This window comes from Miscanthus floridulus, chromosome 19 (genome assembly GCF_019320115.1).
Source record: "Miscanthus floridulus cultivar M001 chromosome 19, ASM1932011v1, whole genome shotgun sequence".
Taxonomy (NCBI): domain Eukaryota; kingdom Viridiplantae; phylum Streptophyta; class Magnoliopsida; order Poales; family Poaceae; genus Miscanthus; species Miscanthus floridulus.
This window is the reverse complement of record NC_089598.1, coordinates 18,321,355-18,334,256: the sequence shown is the minus strand read 5'-3', so window position 1 is coordinate 18,334,256 and position 12,902 is coordinate 18,321,355. Positions and strand designations below refer to the sequence as shown.

Below are 12,902 nucleotides of genomic sequence, written 5' to 3'. Positions count from 1 at the left end.
TTCCTCCCCCTATTAATGTTTACTTCATATATCCCATCAAATGTTTGGAAACATGCATAACATATTAAATATAGATTAAAAAATAACCATTTTGCGACTAATTTGCGAGACGAATCTTTTAAGCTTAATTAGTCCATGATTTGATAATATGATGCTACAGTAACATATGTGCTAATGACGGATTAATTAGGCTTAATAAATTCGTCTCACGGATTACTAACGGATTCTATAATTTGTTTTTTATTAGTATCCGAACACCCTATACGACACATCTACGTGACACCGGATGTGACACCCCAAAACTTTACACCCTGAATTTAAACGAGGCCTAACATTACCATTCTGATTAAAAGAGGCTTGCACTCAATTAAAAATGGTAATAACTGCTATTTTTTGCAGTAAACGAGATTTTTTTTACAGAGGGAGTAACATTTAACAAAAGAGTCAGCCGCCTTTCGTATTAAAATAGTTACATTTCCAGACAAGAAACGTGTTCCGTTTTCACGTACAGTAGTGTAGTGTTATATTTTATTTAGAACATCAGTGATTGACACAAAACTGAGAAAAACTGTCTGAATCATCCTTGTGATACATTAAACACCCCCCCCCCCCCCCCCCCCCCCCCCCCCCCCAAAAAAAAAAGAAAGAAAAAAAGTGCTAGCTCTACTTGTTCGTAGTCGTGTGTCAACCTGACTTCTCAATGGCGCTTCGACGCAGTATCGCTCCACAAGCCCCAGGTTCCGAGGCTAACAAAAAAGGGCAAGGGAATTTTCTTTTGCTACTTGGTTGCATCCTTATTAGCATTAAGATTTCAGTGACATGATTTGGTCCTCTGAAAATGATGCACCAATAATTCAAGGTCAGTTCTTTTTCTTCAACTATGATAAACTTGCTTCTCTGCCATTTGTCGATGATGCTTCGCTCTTCTTGACGCCAAAAGCAATGTAGTTCACACTGATATCATCTGATAGGGACCATTCTCCACTCAACGGATTGTAAACGAACCCTGCCATCTCTTCGATCTGGGGGTAGATGTCAAGATATCAGCAACACAACTTACAATCAAATTCAGTGTGATACAGTGATTGAAAACTTGGTTGGGACTAAAAGGCGTTGTTGTTGTTGTTACAGTGATTGAAAACTTACGGAGACAGGAGCCTTTTGCAGCATTAGGACAAGCTCCTCAGGGGTAACCAATTTGGACCACTCATGTGTGCCTCTAGGAAGCTGCACAAGTACAAAAGCTCAGAATGAGATATCAATCTTAAGCTGCATTAGTAATCCACCTCAAGAAAAACTATGCCAGTATAACTGTAGAACATCATAGCACTGAATGTTTCTCTGGAGAAGTGGAGATCTTAACCGTCTAGGACCATTACTGGATTCTAACCTGGGCAACAAAAAATCAGAAATTCAAGAAGCCTGAACTGACATGGCCTTGATTTTAGAATGATGACTGCATTAGTTCACAAGTTCTCTTCATTAGATCATAATAAAGAGTTTCAGATTTGAAACAGTCCTCAAACCAGACCAACTTTGAAGGGCGTAAACCACTGGTTTATGGGTCTAAAAACAGACTCTGACAACCGAACCTACAGAAACAGGTAGCTACACAAAACAAGGGGCACTCTATATGTGCAGTCCGTGACATCTTATGTTAGAAAGAATAGAAGTATAGAACTGCCATGTTTCCTTTACAACATACTGAATATTTAATAGATTTGAAAAACTGATTTGTTATAGCTCAAGTTCATAAGAAGCATTAACTGCCAGAGTCCAGACTACAGGTTCCACTCGAGTCAAAAACATCACTAAGCAAGCATATTTCTCCAACACAATGGACTACCCAACTAAATTTATTGATCTCAAAATGAAGCCAAAACATGAAAGTAGGCTAGGTACTAACCCATCTGAGGATATACTCAACAGCAACTATTGCAGTGGCATATGCTCTCATTGACCGGTTGATTGTGGAAACCACAGTGGCGCCATTAGGAACTGTTAAAGCCGAGAGGGATTCACAGAACTCCAAAGGATTAGCGACATGCTCAATCACCTGTAAAACATACAAAGTTCAATCCATATTCCAGATCCAAATTACATTGGTTCGCAAAGCTGCAAACTAAATGACCCCCCGCCCCAACACATACACACACAAAATGGCAGTGGCCGCATGATCTAAAGATTCTACTGTTCGGAATAAGCTTGCATGCTGATATTCTGTTTCAGATTTCACAAAGTCTCTCATGATGAGTTATGTTGACGTACACACAGTGCTAATATCCAGATGTATGTGAAATAAATTAGTCTTATCTAACCTTATGACCGAACTAATACAAGTATAAACATATTTTCTCTTATGGCTAACACACACAAAAGTATTGCCGCCCTATGATCTAATATTTCTTATTTTTCTCGAACAACGCAGGAGAGCTGCGTGTCATTTCATTAAGAAGAAAAAAGGGGCTACAAAGGAGAGGTCAAAAGACCAAACCTGAACCCCCCACCTGATAAAAAATTGAGTTAAATGCATGAGCGATCCTCGAACTTATAGGGGTGTACCACTTAGGTCTACGAATTCTCAAAATGCATTTGTATGTCCCTTATCTTGATTTTTGGTTCACCGCATGTCCATGTCGCTTTGTCCGCAGTTTTTTCCGTACGTGGCATGCCAACATGCAGTCATTTTTACATCTAACCCCTCAGGTTTACTTTTCTCTTAGGAAATAGCCCCTCTCTTTTCTTCCAAACCGTCGTCTTCATCCTTTCCATAATTCCATTTCATACACCAGCCATGGGTCACGGCTGCCCACCCACCCCATTAGCTTTAGCTCTAACACCAAGCTCAGACCCAAAATACCTCGGCTGTCACGTCCACAACTTGCGACCCATGGATGAGATCATGAGGGCCACGCTGGCACGCTGTGATCCGTGGGGACTGAGTATGGGTGCGTTCACACAGCAGGAGCAGCGGCAGGCAAGAGAGGCGAGGAGAACGAACGTACATGCCATGGCCATGTTGTCATCGTCCAGCGAGGAGGGAACGAGCAGCTCCATACGGAAAGGGCAAGGCTGCCAGCGGAACGCAAGCTCACAGCAGCCGTCGAGGCCATGGATGCGGGCGGCGCAGGCAAGGCATCGGCTCCAGGGGCCAGGCGCGACAGGCGGCGGGTACAGGTCCCTCCAGTGGCGTCCAACGCCATTGTTCTATACTCATGATGCCACTGTACAACGCTAGGGCCGTGGCGGCGCCAGTGCTGCACGGGCGTGATCTCGGCCGCCATCCACGCATGGCGTGTGAGCTCTGTCGCCGGCACAGCCACCGTGGGTATGGCCTAGCCACGCCACCACGTGTTGGGTGGGGAGGGGCGACGCCCTTTGTGTGCAATCGTGGAATAAAAAATAGAAAGAAGAAGCAAAATGAATGTGAGGAGTTAAATGTAAAAATGACTGCCATGTTGGCATGCCACGTAAGCAAAATACTGCTGACAAAACGGTATGGACATACGGTGAACCAAAAATCAAGATAAGGGACCTACAAATACAATTTGAGAGTTCGTGGACCTAAATGACACACCATTACAAATTCAAGTGTTGCTCATGCATTTAACTCTAAAAAATTTATAATAGGTAATTATGCTCAATCAGATAAAAGGATGGCACAAATGGAAAGCTCCAAGCAATGAAGTGCAGAACCACCAAGGTCTTTTTCAGTATTATTCAAAACAAAAGGCTACTCCATACTATTTTGAAGGAGAGGATAAATACAGATCTCTCATAACTAAAAAGACTAAAGAGTGGACACCGTTTTGGTGCGACATTCTAACGTGGGTCCATCATCCTGCCTGCTGCGATCTCGCACCCCTCGCTCCTACGCCCATCCCTTGCGACAAAATTCACTCCCCGCAGGCAGAAAATTAATCACGCAGAAAAAAAATCCCACTCGTGCATGGAAGGCAAACGCCAAATCAAGGCAAATGAAGAAGGAAACAAAAATCGCATGTTAGAATAGATGGAAGTTGGAGGTAATAAAAAAAAACTCGACCTGCGGGGGAATGATGGCCCCCGGGTTATGCCCTTAAGAAGAAGATCTTCTCACACAGATCGAGAAAACCCTCGCCCCATCCTGACGCAGGAGGTACCGTAACCCTGTGAGAACCGGGCCGGGGCCTAACACTACGCTTTGGTACCTGGGGACGGGTGAGGGGATTTTTTTAACCTCAGCCTGAAATCCGCTCCCACGGGGAGTCGAACCCAGAACCTGAGGAGTGCCGCCGGGGTACTCTGACCAACTGGACTAGAGGCCCTTTGGCGAAGTTGGAGGTAATCACCGTGAGAATAAAGGAAACATCGGCGCCCCACACAATCACCGACAATTCTCTTTTCTCCCTCGCTCGCTCGCCTGCCCGGCTTCCCTAGCTTGCGCGAGGGAGCATGAAGTGGACCCCACGACGACGACTATCCCGGCGAATGAAGAAGGAAACAAAAATCGCCTACGATTTGTGGTTGCGATCCCATCCGTCCGAGCGAGAAGTGGAGACCAAAGTGATGTCGCGGACGGCGTCCAAGGACATCATCACGCTGCGGGGCTCCGTCGCCATCGTCATCGAGTTAGGAGCGTTGTAGGCAAAATGCGCTAGCTGCTGCGGTGACATCGCAAGGGGTGGGGAGCGGCGACGGCATCACGAGGGCCGAGCGGCGGTGGTAGCGCGCATGCTGAGGAGCGGTCAGCGGTGTAGACCACGCGCAAGCACCAAGGTTCATCCTAATCTCTGGTTCTTTTCTAGCGTGCCCTATCCTTTCTTCCTGAATCACATTATGTTCTGTCGCGATTCAGTCTCAGTTCTCAATCGGCCACTATCGTGGTGAATCACTGCTCAAACTAAGGAGATATTATCAGGGAGACCACCTGTCGGTGTTTCGAACAAACACCAACCAGTAAATTTATATTTGCTACGCGTTAGGCTCGGATGGTGTACTAAAGGACACAAGGTTTATACTGGTTCGGGCAGAATGTCCCTACGTCCAGTTTGCTGCTGCTCGTGTTATTAGTACCGAAAAAGGTTCTTAGTTGGGGGTACAAACGGTCGAGAGAGGGACAGGTCCCAAGTCTCTGATGAAAAGATCAAAAGGATGCCAAGAGCTCGATTGTTGTTTGGCTATGTGTTGTGTGTGGAATTGATTCGTCCCTCTAGTGGGGCGTCCTACCCTCCCTTTTATAGATCAAGGGGGGAGCATGGGTTACAGATAGGAGAAAGAGAAAAAAACTCAAAGGTAGAGAAGGTCCTTCGAAGGTGTCGGGTCCTCCTTTTCCCTTGAGCATGCCCTGCTGTCATGGCAGACCACGCCAGGGATAGCATGCTCCGCTGATCCTGATAGGGCCGGGCTCTGGCTTCATTTCAACGAGTGGTCACGTCCCATCCTCCCTCAGCGGACGGTGCGGTGTGTCAGGGTGCCGAGCCATGACTCTGCGGGGAGTAGACGGGGAAGTGACTATTCGCATGTTACTGTTGATGACGTGAGTTCTCTTTTGGACTGTAGTGGTTGTCGTATGCCTGTGTTAGTATCCACGCCCGAGGGCTGATGGCGGCGCCTAACACTGTAGGACAAAAGTCGACGTCTACAACATTGTTCGGGCTCTGTTAGGTCGGAAAGGGCTTAAAGCGCCCGTCCTGTCGTATCCTGACGGTACCTTCCTGCAGGCGTGCAGGGCATGTTCCTCGGTACTGCGGTTGACTCGAATGTCATATCGTACCCTGTGCTCGTCATTATGAAGGGGCAGAGCGCAGACGTTGGGGGAGGCGGAGCCCGCCCTCAGCCGTCGGGTGATGCGGAGCCTGCCCTCAGTCGTCGGGCAAGACGGAGCCAGCCCTCAGCCGTCGAGCGAGGCGGAGCCTGCCCTTGGACGTCGGGCGAGGCGGAGCTAGCCCTCAGCCGTCGGGTGAGGCGGAGTCTAGCCCTTGGCGGTCGGACGAGGCGGAACCAATCTTTCGTCGTTCGAGCAAAAAGTGTAGTAGCGTTCTTATCTAACCGGAAGCGTCAACGTTTGATGGTTATTAGTTCCACCTCATTGGGTACCCCGGTATTAGGTCCCCGACAGTAGCCCCTGAGCCCCCGGGTGATTCGGATAGAATCGTCCGGGGGTATTTCGATTTGCCAGAGGGTGCACGCGAGCGCACCCGTAGGGTGTAGCCTCTGAGCCCCCGGTGATTCGGATAGAATCGCCCGGGGGGTATATCGATTCGTCAGAGGCTGCGCGCGAGCGCACCCGTAGGGTGTAGCCCTCGAGCCCCCGGGTGATTCGGATAGGATCGCCCGGGGGGTAATTTCGGACCCTTCGTGGGTATGGTTGTATGATTTGGTTTTTGTCAATTGGGCAGTTTAAAGGAAACCCTGATATCTCGTTCGCGGGGATTCGTCCAGGGTTAGCCCGGTTGGGACTTGATTGCGGATCCAGGCTCCCTTGAGGCTTGTGTGCCTGAGTTCTGGCCGCTCGTGGGCCCATCCCACGTTGGGACGGCCGTCGAGACTGTTGGGTCAGCCTTTGAACTCCTAGGCCCTGTCGAGCCGGAGAAAAGCTTTTTGACCCGTATCTCCTCTGTGGGAAAAGAGTCCTGGTCTGCTCGGGAAGGCGAAACTTCCGGCGCGATTTTGGTGGGAAAGGATAGGGATCGCGGGCGCATATCCCGCGACGTGACGTGGTGATGTATCGTGGCAGGCTCGGAGTCCTAGGCGGGCGGTTGCTCTACTCGCATCCGTCACCCCTATAAAACCAAGGGGTTCGCCCCCAGGGTTCCGTACTTTGCCTCGTCGCCTTTGCATCTGCAACCTCCGTCGCCAATCGCCTGAGCCTCCCACACCCGCATCGCAGCCGCCGTCAAGCTCGCATCCACCCCCCTCCCAATCGTTCAATGGAGCCGTGGTGCAGATCTGACATCACCCCTCAGCGCCTAGAGGGCCTCGTTCGCCGTGGCCTCCTTTGCCCGCTAACCGCCGCCGAGGAGTGGCGGCTGCCCGGTAATGGGGACGAGCCGTCGCCGCCCGAGGGGTATGTCGTGTCCTTCGCTCACTTCCATGAGCGGGGATTCGCCATACCTGCCCACAAATTCCTTCGTGGGCTGTAAGGTGGAGTTGCAACACCTTACTCCCAATGGGGTCCAGCACATTGCGGCGTTCGTCGCCCTGTGTGAGGGGTTCCTGGGGATTAGTCCTCACTTCAACCTGTGGCAGTATCTCTTCGCCGTCAACCTTTTGAAGAAGCGGGTCGGGCCAATGGGATGCGCGGCATTCATCTCCGCAACAACCGGGTGAACGAATACCCATCGATGCGTCTGTCGACCTCCAACAAGAGGTGGCATTCGCATTGGTTTTACGTCAAGGACGACGTTGCCGCCCCCTTGCCGGCGTTCTCCGGGCGCATCATCGAAGAGGTCCCGAGGTCGTGGAAGTTGAGTGTCCCGGACAAAGACAAGAAGAGGATCAAGGACCATCTCGCCGTCCTCCAAATTCTGAAGGAGAGGGGCGTGAAGGGATCGGGGATCATCGGCACCTACCATACGCGGAGGGTGGCGCCACTGATGAGCCGCGCGCTTCCCCTGTACCTGATGGGGCCCGGAGCGTCGCTCGAAGGGACGGCGCTTGTCGACGAAGCGCTCCCTCCTCCGAAGTGGCGTAGCGCATCAAGGAGGCGATGGAGCCTTCGAAGGACAACGCCGGCGTTGTCCTTGATTTCGTGTATCCGGTGCTGGGGCATCCCCCAATGCGGCCGGAACCGGGGTTCATCGACTTCGTAAGTTCTATTTTCCCGTGCCTCCTTTTCACTTGAATTTCTGACCCCTTGATGCTGACCTCGGGATAGCGGGTCCACCCTGGACGGCTGGGGTCTAAGGGAGACGCCGGGCTGGCACTCAAGCCTCCCGTAGTTGAAGCCGATGGAGGGGAGAGATTGGATGGCGGCGTGGGCCAACGCCAATTCTCCTCCCACCGGGACGATGAAGTCTAGGTCACCGAAACGCACATGCGCGCCTGGGACCCAGCTGATTGCGTGGCTAGCCATCCGAGGCCTGATTTTGAACGCGCAAAGGCCCATACCTGGCGCACCAACTGTCAGTGTTTCGAACAAACACCAACTAGTAAATTTATATTTGTTGCGCGTTAGACTCGGATGGTGTACTAAAGGACACAGGGTTTATACTAGTTCGGGCAGAATGTCCCTACGTCCAGTTTGCTGCTGCTCGTGTTATTAGTACCAAAAAAGGTTCGTAGTAGGGGGTACAAACGGACGAGAAAGAGACAGGTCCTAAGTCTCCGATGGAAAGATCGAAAGGATACCAAGAACTCGATTGTTGTTTGGCTGTGTGTTGTGTGTGGAATTGATTCGTCCCTCTAGTGGGGCGTCCTGCCCTCCCTTTTATAGACCAAGGGGGGAGCAGGGGTTACAGATGGGAAAAAGGAAAAAACCCAAAGGTAGAGAAAGTCCTTCGAAGGCGTCGAGTCCTCCTTTTCCCTTGAGCCTGCCCTGCTGTCATGGCAGACCACGCCAGGGATAGCATGCTTCGCTGATCCTGATATGGCCGGGCTCTGGCTTCGTTTCAGCGAGTGGTCACGTCCCATCCTCCCCCGGCGGACGGTGCGGTGTGTCAGGGTGCCAAGCCATGACTCTGCGGGGAGTAGATGGGGAAGTGACTATTCGCCTGTTACTGTTGATGACGTGAGTTTTCTCTTAGACTGTAGTAGTTGTCGTATGCCTTTGTTAGTATCCACGTCCGAGGGCTGATGGCGACGCCTACAATACTGTAGGACAAAAGTCGACGCCTACAACACTGTTCGGGCTCTGTTAGGTCGGAAAGGACTTAAAGCGCCTGTCCCGTCGTATCCTGACGGTACCTTCCTGCAGACGTGCAGGGCATGGTCCTCGGTACTGCGGTTGACTCGAATGTTCTGTCGTACCCTGTGCTCGTCATTATGAAGGGGCAGAACGCAGACGTCGGATGAGGCGGAGTCAGCCCTCAGCCGTCGGGCGATGCAGAGCCTGCCCTCAGTCGTCGGGCGAGACGGAGCCAGCCCTCACACGTCGGGCAAGACGGAGCCAGCCCTCGGACGTCGGGCGAGGCGGAGCCTGCCCTCGGACATCGGGCGAGGCGGAGCCAGCCCTCAGCCGTCTAGCGAGGCGGAGTCTAGCCCTTGGGGGTCGGGCGAGGCGGAACCAATCTTCCGTCGTTCGGGCAAGAAGTGTAGTAGCGTTCTTGTCTGACCGGAAGCGTCAACATTTGATGGTTATTAGTTCCACCTCATTGGGTACCCCGGTATTAGGTCCCCGACACCACCACTATTGATTTAATAGTACGATTGAGGTCTGCTGGTGGGAAGTCGTGAAATCAATCTTTTATTGAAAATGGGATTCATATGATCATATCTAAGATCCCAAACGTATTGTCTTCCTGTAGCTTCGAGTACGTGGAATATCTTGCCGCTGTGTAGTTTTTTCTTTCCATAAAATTTGTATACTACAGCTTGTAGATCTTTTGTCTGAAACTAAATGTTGCAGAATGGCTGGAGGCCGGGAAGATGCAGTGGGTTAAGCTGGTGATCATGAGCAAGGCCACCACCCACCAGCGAGGTGTGCTAGAGCGCTGGACTTCAACATCATCACAGACGCTGAGGTCATCGAGAAGGGGTGGGCCGCCCTTACTCTTATCCCCACTTCTTCACTCTCTTCCTAGGACCCTAATCAATCGGTAAGTAGCCAGTGCCGCATGTGTCATGGCTTGATTGCATCTTCTTCTGATGTTCGTCAGGGCTATCAAGGAGAAGGGCGACAAGGAGATCATGAGGGAGATTTAGGCCATCATGCCCTTCGCATCTTGCATTAACCCCTGCCTCGACGAGCCATGTAAGGACACATCAGCCGGCATCCAATCGCCTAATTAATTTCCTCTCCTCTTTCACCTTCCTTATGGAACTGCGATAGAAGACAAATTAATTTGTAGTTAATGCATACTGTGGATTTTTTTTTCTCGAACACCATACTGTGAATTCTGAAATTTGTTCTACAGATAGAGCAATCCACAGTATGCAGTTGTGCGCAAGAACCAAAAGTCAATTATGAAATTTGTTTTCTACAGATTTGTTTTTCAAGTCTGTTGCCTGGTGTTGTTGTTCCCTTCCCCTTCCTGTAAAGGTCGATTATCAACTTTTTAATACTGGGATGATTGTTATATTAACAGTCCATCCTATTATAAGTTTTGTTATATTAACAGTCCATCCTACTAATGGCTATGTTCTCCAACTCTTTGCAGAAAGGAAATATGATCTGGAGTTCAAGTAAAGAAATAAATCAGGTTAGAACTTCAGAAGTGCAGATGATATGGTTGAGATCTATAGATAGCTTTCTTCAGTATATATATCACTGAATTATGGGTTGGCATCATCTTTTAAATTCATGGAGATTAAACATAAGGTCGTTGATTTCTTCCCTCAATTTCCTGCGCGCTAGAGTACCTGCTTGTCTTAACTGAGCGGTCCTTAACAAAGATGACCGGGTGCACTAAAAAATATTTAAGAACTCAGAGTTTGCCCATTCGCTCACATACATAGGCAAAATTGATATAATTACATGAAACCATTCTTCACATGTTGCTTCAAATTTGCTTACCAGGTTTGCTTCAAAACTGATTTATGAATATATATTTTTTTCGTGACCGTACCATTGCACGTTTTTCATTAAGAGGGAGTTTAGATAACATTTTTTTCAGAGCCCCACTCCTGAACTTTATTGACTGCTATGTGAGGCTACAAAACACTTAGATTTCTAGACTTCATGTATCTGCAAATGTTGTTGGGGGTGAACAAACATTGGAAGGCATGAACAAATAGTAGCACTGGAAATTTGGATTTTGTAAGCAAATGAATATGATTTTTTTTTTTTTGCGAGGAAAATGAATATGCATATAAGCAAAACATTGCCTCTCAGCCTATTTAACAATTCATGTTTTATTTTTATTTTGATTGATACTCATGGAAACCTACGTTTTATAACATTCATGTTTTTTTTTTAAGTTCCTGTTTTCCTAATTCAAAGAATACAGTGAAAGATTTTCATCGTTGTAAGTTTTTGCTATGCTATTCTATTGCTGCATGATACGAAGGATCTTTTAAAATGGTTTTCTAGAGTTGTGTGTGTCATAATCTGTGTTTGTTTGAAGTGGAACACTCAGCAATTTTCTTTGAAGTGAAACATTCAAATTTTATTGCAATTAGAGCTACAGTAGTAAAGTGTCGGGTTGTATCCCACAGACCTTGACTTTGGCCGTCGTTGGGCCGTTGGTCAAATATTATTTTGTTCCCGTCGTTGGCCCCACCTATGTATAGCGAGGTCGACGGCGCGGGCACTATACGGTGAGTATAACATACTTTGTTTTAAGGTTTTGTGAAAGATTTTTCATGTTTTGTGAGAGATTTTTCAAGACACGTAGTATTACCCATGTGAAAGACACTAATATTTTATATATATACTCGAACTTGTGTACAGGATGGTATGGAGATGCGGCGGAACTTATCGTGGATTTATTAGCGCACGAAAGAAATGGATATCGGAGATTTCTTTCTGCCGATATAAATACGGTAAAGTTTGTGAGCCTGTGACGCCGTGCTCTCCGTGACTGTTAATTTCACGAACTTTGCTTTTTGGATTAAATGTCACTTTAACGTCGGTATTTAATTTCACATGATTGTTATCTTATCGTGCGATCCGTGTGTTTTTAGTATAAAATTTCGTTGTCCCGTAGCAATGCACGGGCACGAACCTAGTGGAACCAAAAGTATGCATACCTCAAGAGAAATTACAGCATCAAACAGCCTTTTCTCTTTTACCAGTTCCTCTGCATATAAATAATTCTAATATAAGTTTCCTCCCGTCACAGTCATAAGAAATATCAGGGATCAATAACTTAGATATCCAAATTCATTCTCATGTCAAAATTCAAAAGGTAATGTTCTTCCTATTGTGCAATGACTAGTTCCTACATATACTTAATCAAGACTGTTACCACATTAAGTACTAGCAAAGTTTAAAGCAAATAATCTGCACAACTTAACCCACATATGCGAACTAAGGACCTTATTCCTTAAAAAAGATTACATCAAAGTATGGTGTCAATGGAAAAAGAAACTCCCAGTGTCAACTCAGCAGCTCCTCTATCATTGTTCAACAGAAATACAATAGGTACAGGGAGGGAGGGTAGTACCAGCTGTTGCACAACAATACTCAATAGAAGCAGTTGTTGGGTCAGATGCCTGAGAAGATAAGAACGAAGAATCATTGACTAGAAGAATAGTGAAGTTATGGATTATTGTGCTTATAAGATCCCAAAATAACTCTTGAGACAAACAAACATATCTAAACTAATAATTACATGATCAAGAGTTTGCACATACCGCATGAATACTTGCAATCTTTATATTCTTGTCAACAGCATCAATTGCAGTAACCGTAGCTCCCATTCGAGCAAGAGGCTGCAATCCGGCAGAAAGATAGAATTATTTTATTACCCTTTTCCAGATTGATCACCACACAAAGAAGCACTTCTAACAATCTACAATTGCATTCAAAACACCCGAAAGGGATTACACCAACAATAGGATATAATGTGACACTTTCAAACAACTACTTACAGTACCATATTTGCAAAATCTATTAAATTAATTAGTAATAGCATGTGCAATGTTCCGAGCTGAACTAACACAGGTGTTGAGCTTCATATCCAAAGTCACAAAGCCAATGAAAAATGGAAATAAAGAACCGTTTTCCGTGTTGTCTACATACCACTTTTTTCTGAAGAGTAGGTACAAAACAAGATGGTGACGATGATAAATGATTGAAATCCGCATCAGTAATATTGACT

The 12,902-nt window shown here is 47.4% G+C and overlaps 2 protein-coding genes across 3 annotated transcripts in view; one reads left to right on the top strand and one right to left on the bottom strand.

Annotated features, from left to right (window-relative positions):
• The window catches only part of LOC136528210 (exopolygalacturonase-like), a 269,570-nt gene that overhangs the window by 103,887 nt on the left and 152,781 nt on the right, over window positions 1–12,902 (top strand). The window lies entirely within an intron of this gene.
• Window positions 1–12,902, bottom strand: part of LOC136528212 (ubiquinone biosynthesis O-methyltransferase, mitochondrial-like) — a 90,027-nt gene that overhangs the window by 74,617 nt on the left and 2,508 nt on the right. The window contains exons 4-9 of one of the 2 annotated variants that reach the window (XM_066521141.1): window positions 12,436–12,513; window positions 12,246–12,294; window positions 11,830–11,879; window positions 1,907–2,056; window positions 1,147–1,227; window positions 634–1,022 (exon numbers count right to left, since the gene is read on the bottom strand). In XM_066521141.1, the coding sequence (XP_066377238.1) occupies window positions 879–1,022; window positions 1,147–1,227; window positions 1,907–2,056; window positions 11,830–11,879; window positions 12,246–12,294; window positions 12,436–12,513 (552 nt within the window). In that variant the 3' untranslated portion in view covers window positions 634–878. Of the gene's footprint in view, window positions 1–633; window positions 1,023–1,146; window positions 1,228–1,906; window positions 2,057–11,829; window positions 11,880–12,245; window positions 12,295–12,435; window positions 12,514–12,902 lie in introns of those variants that run through there. The other variant, XR_010777002.1, reaches the window with a different exon arrangement.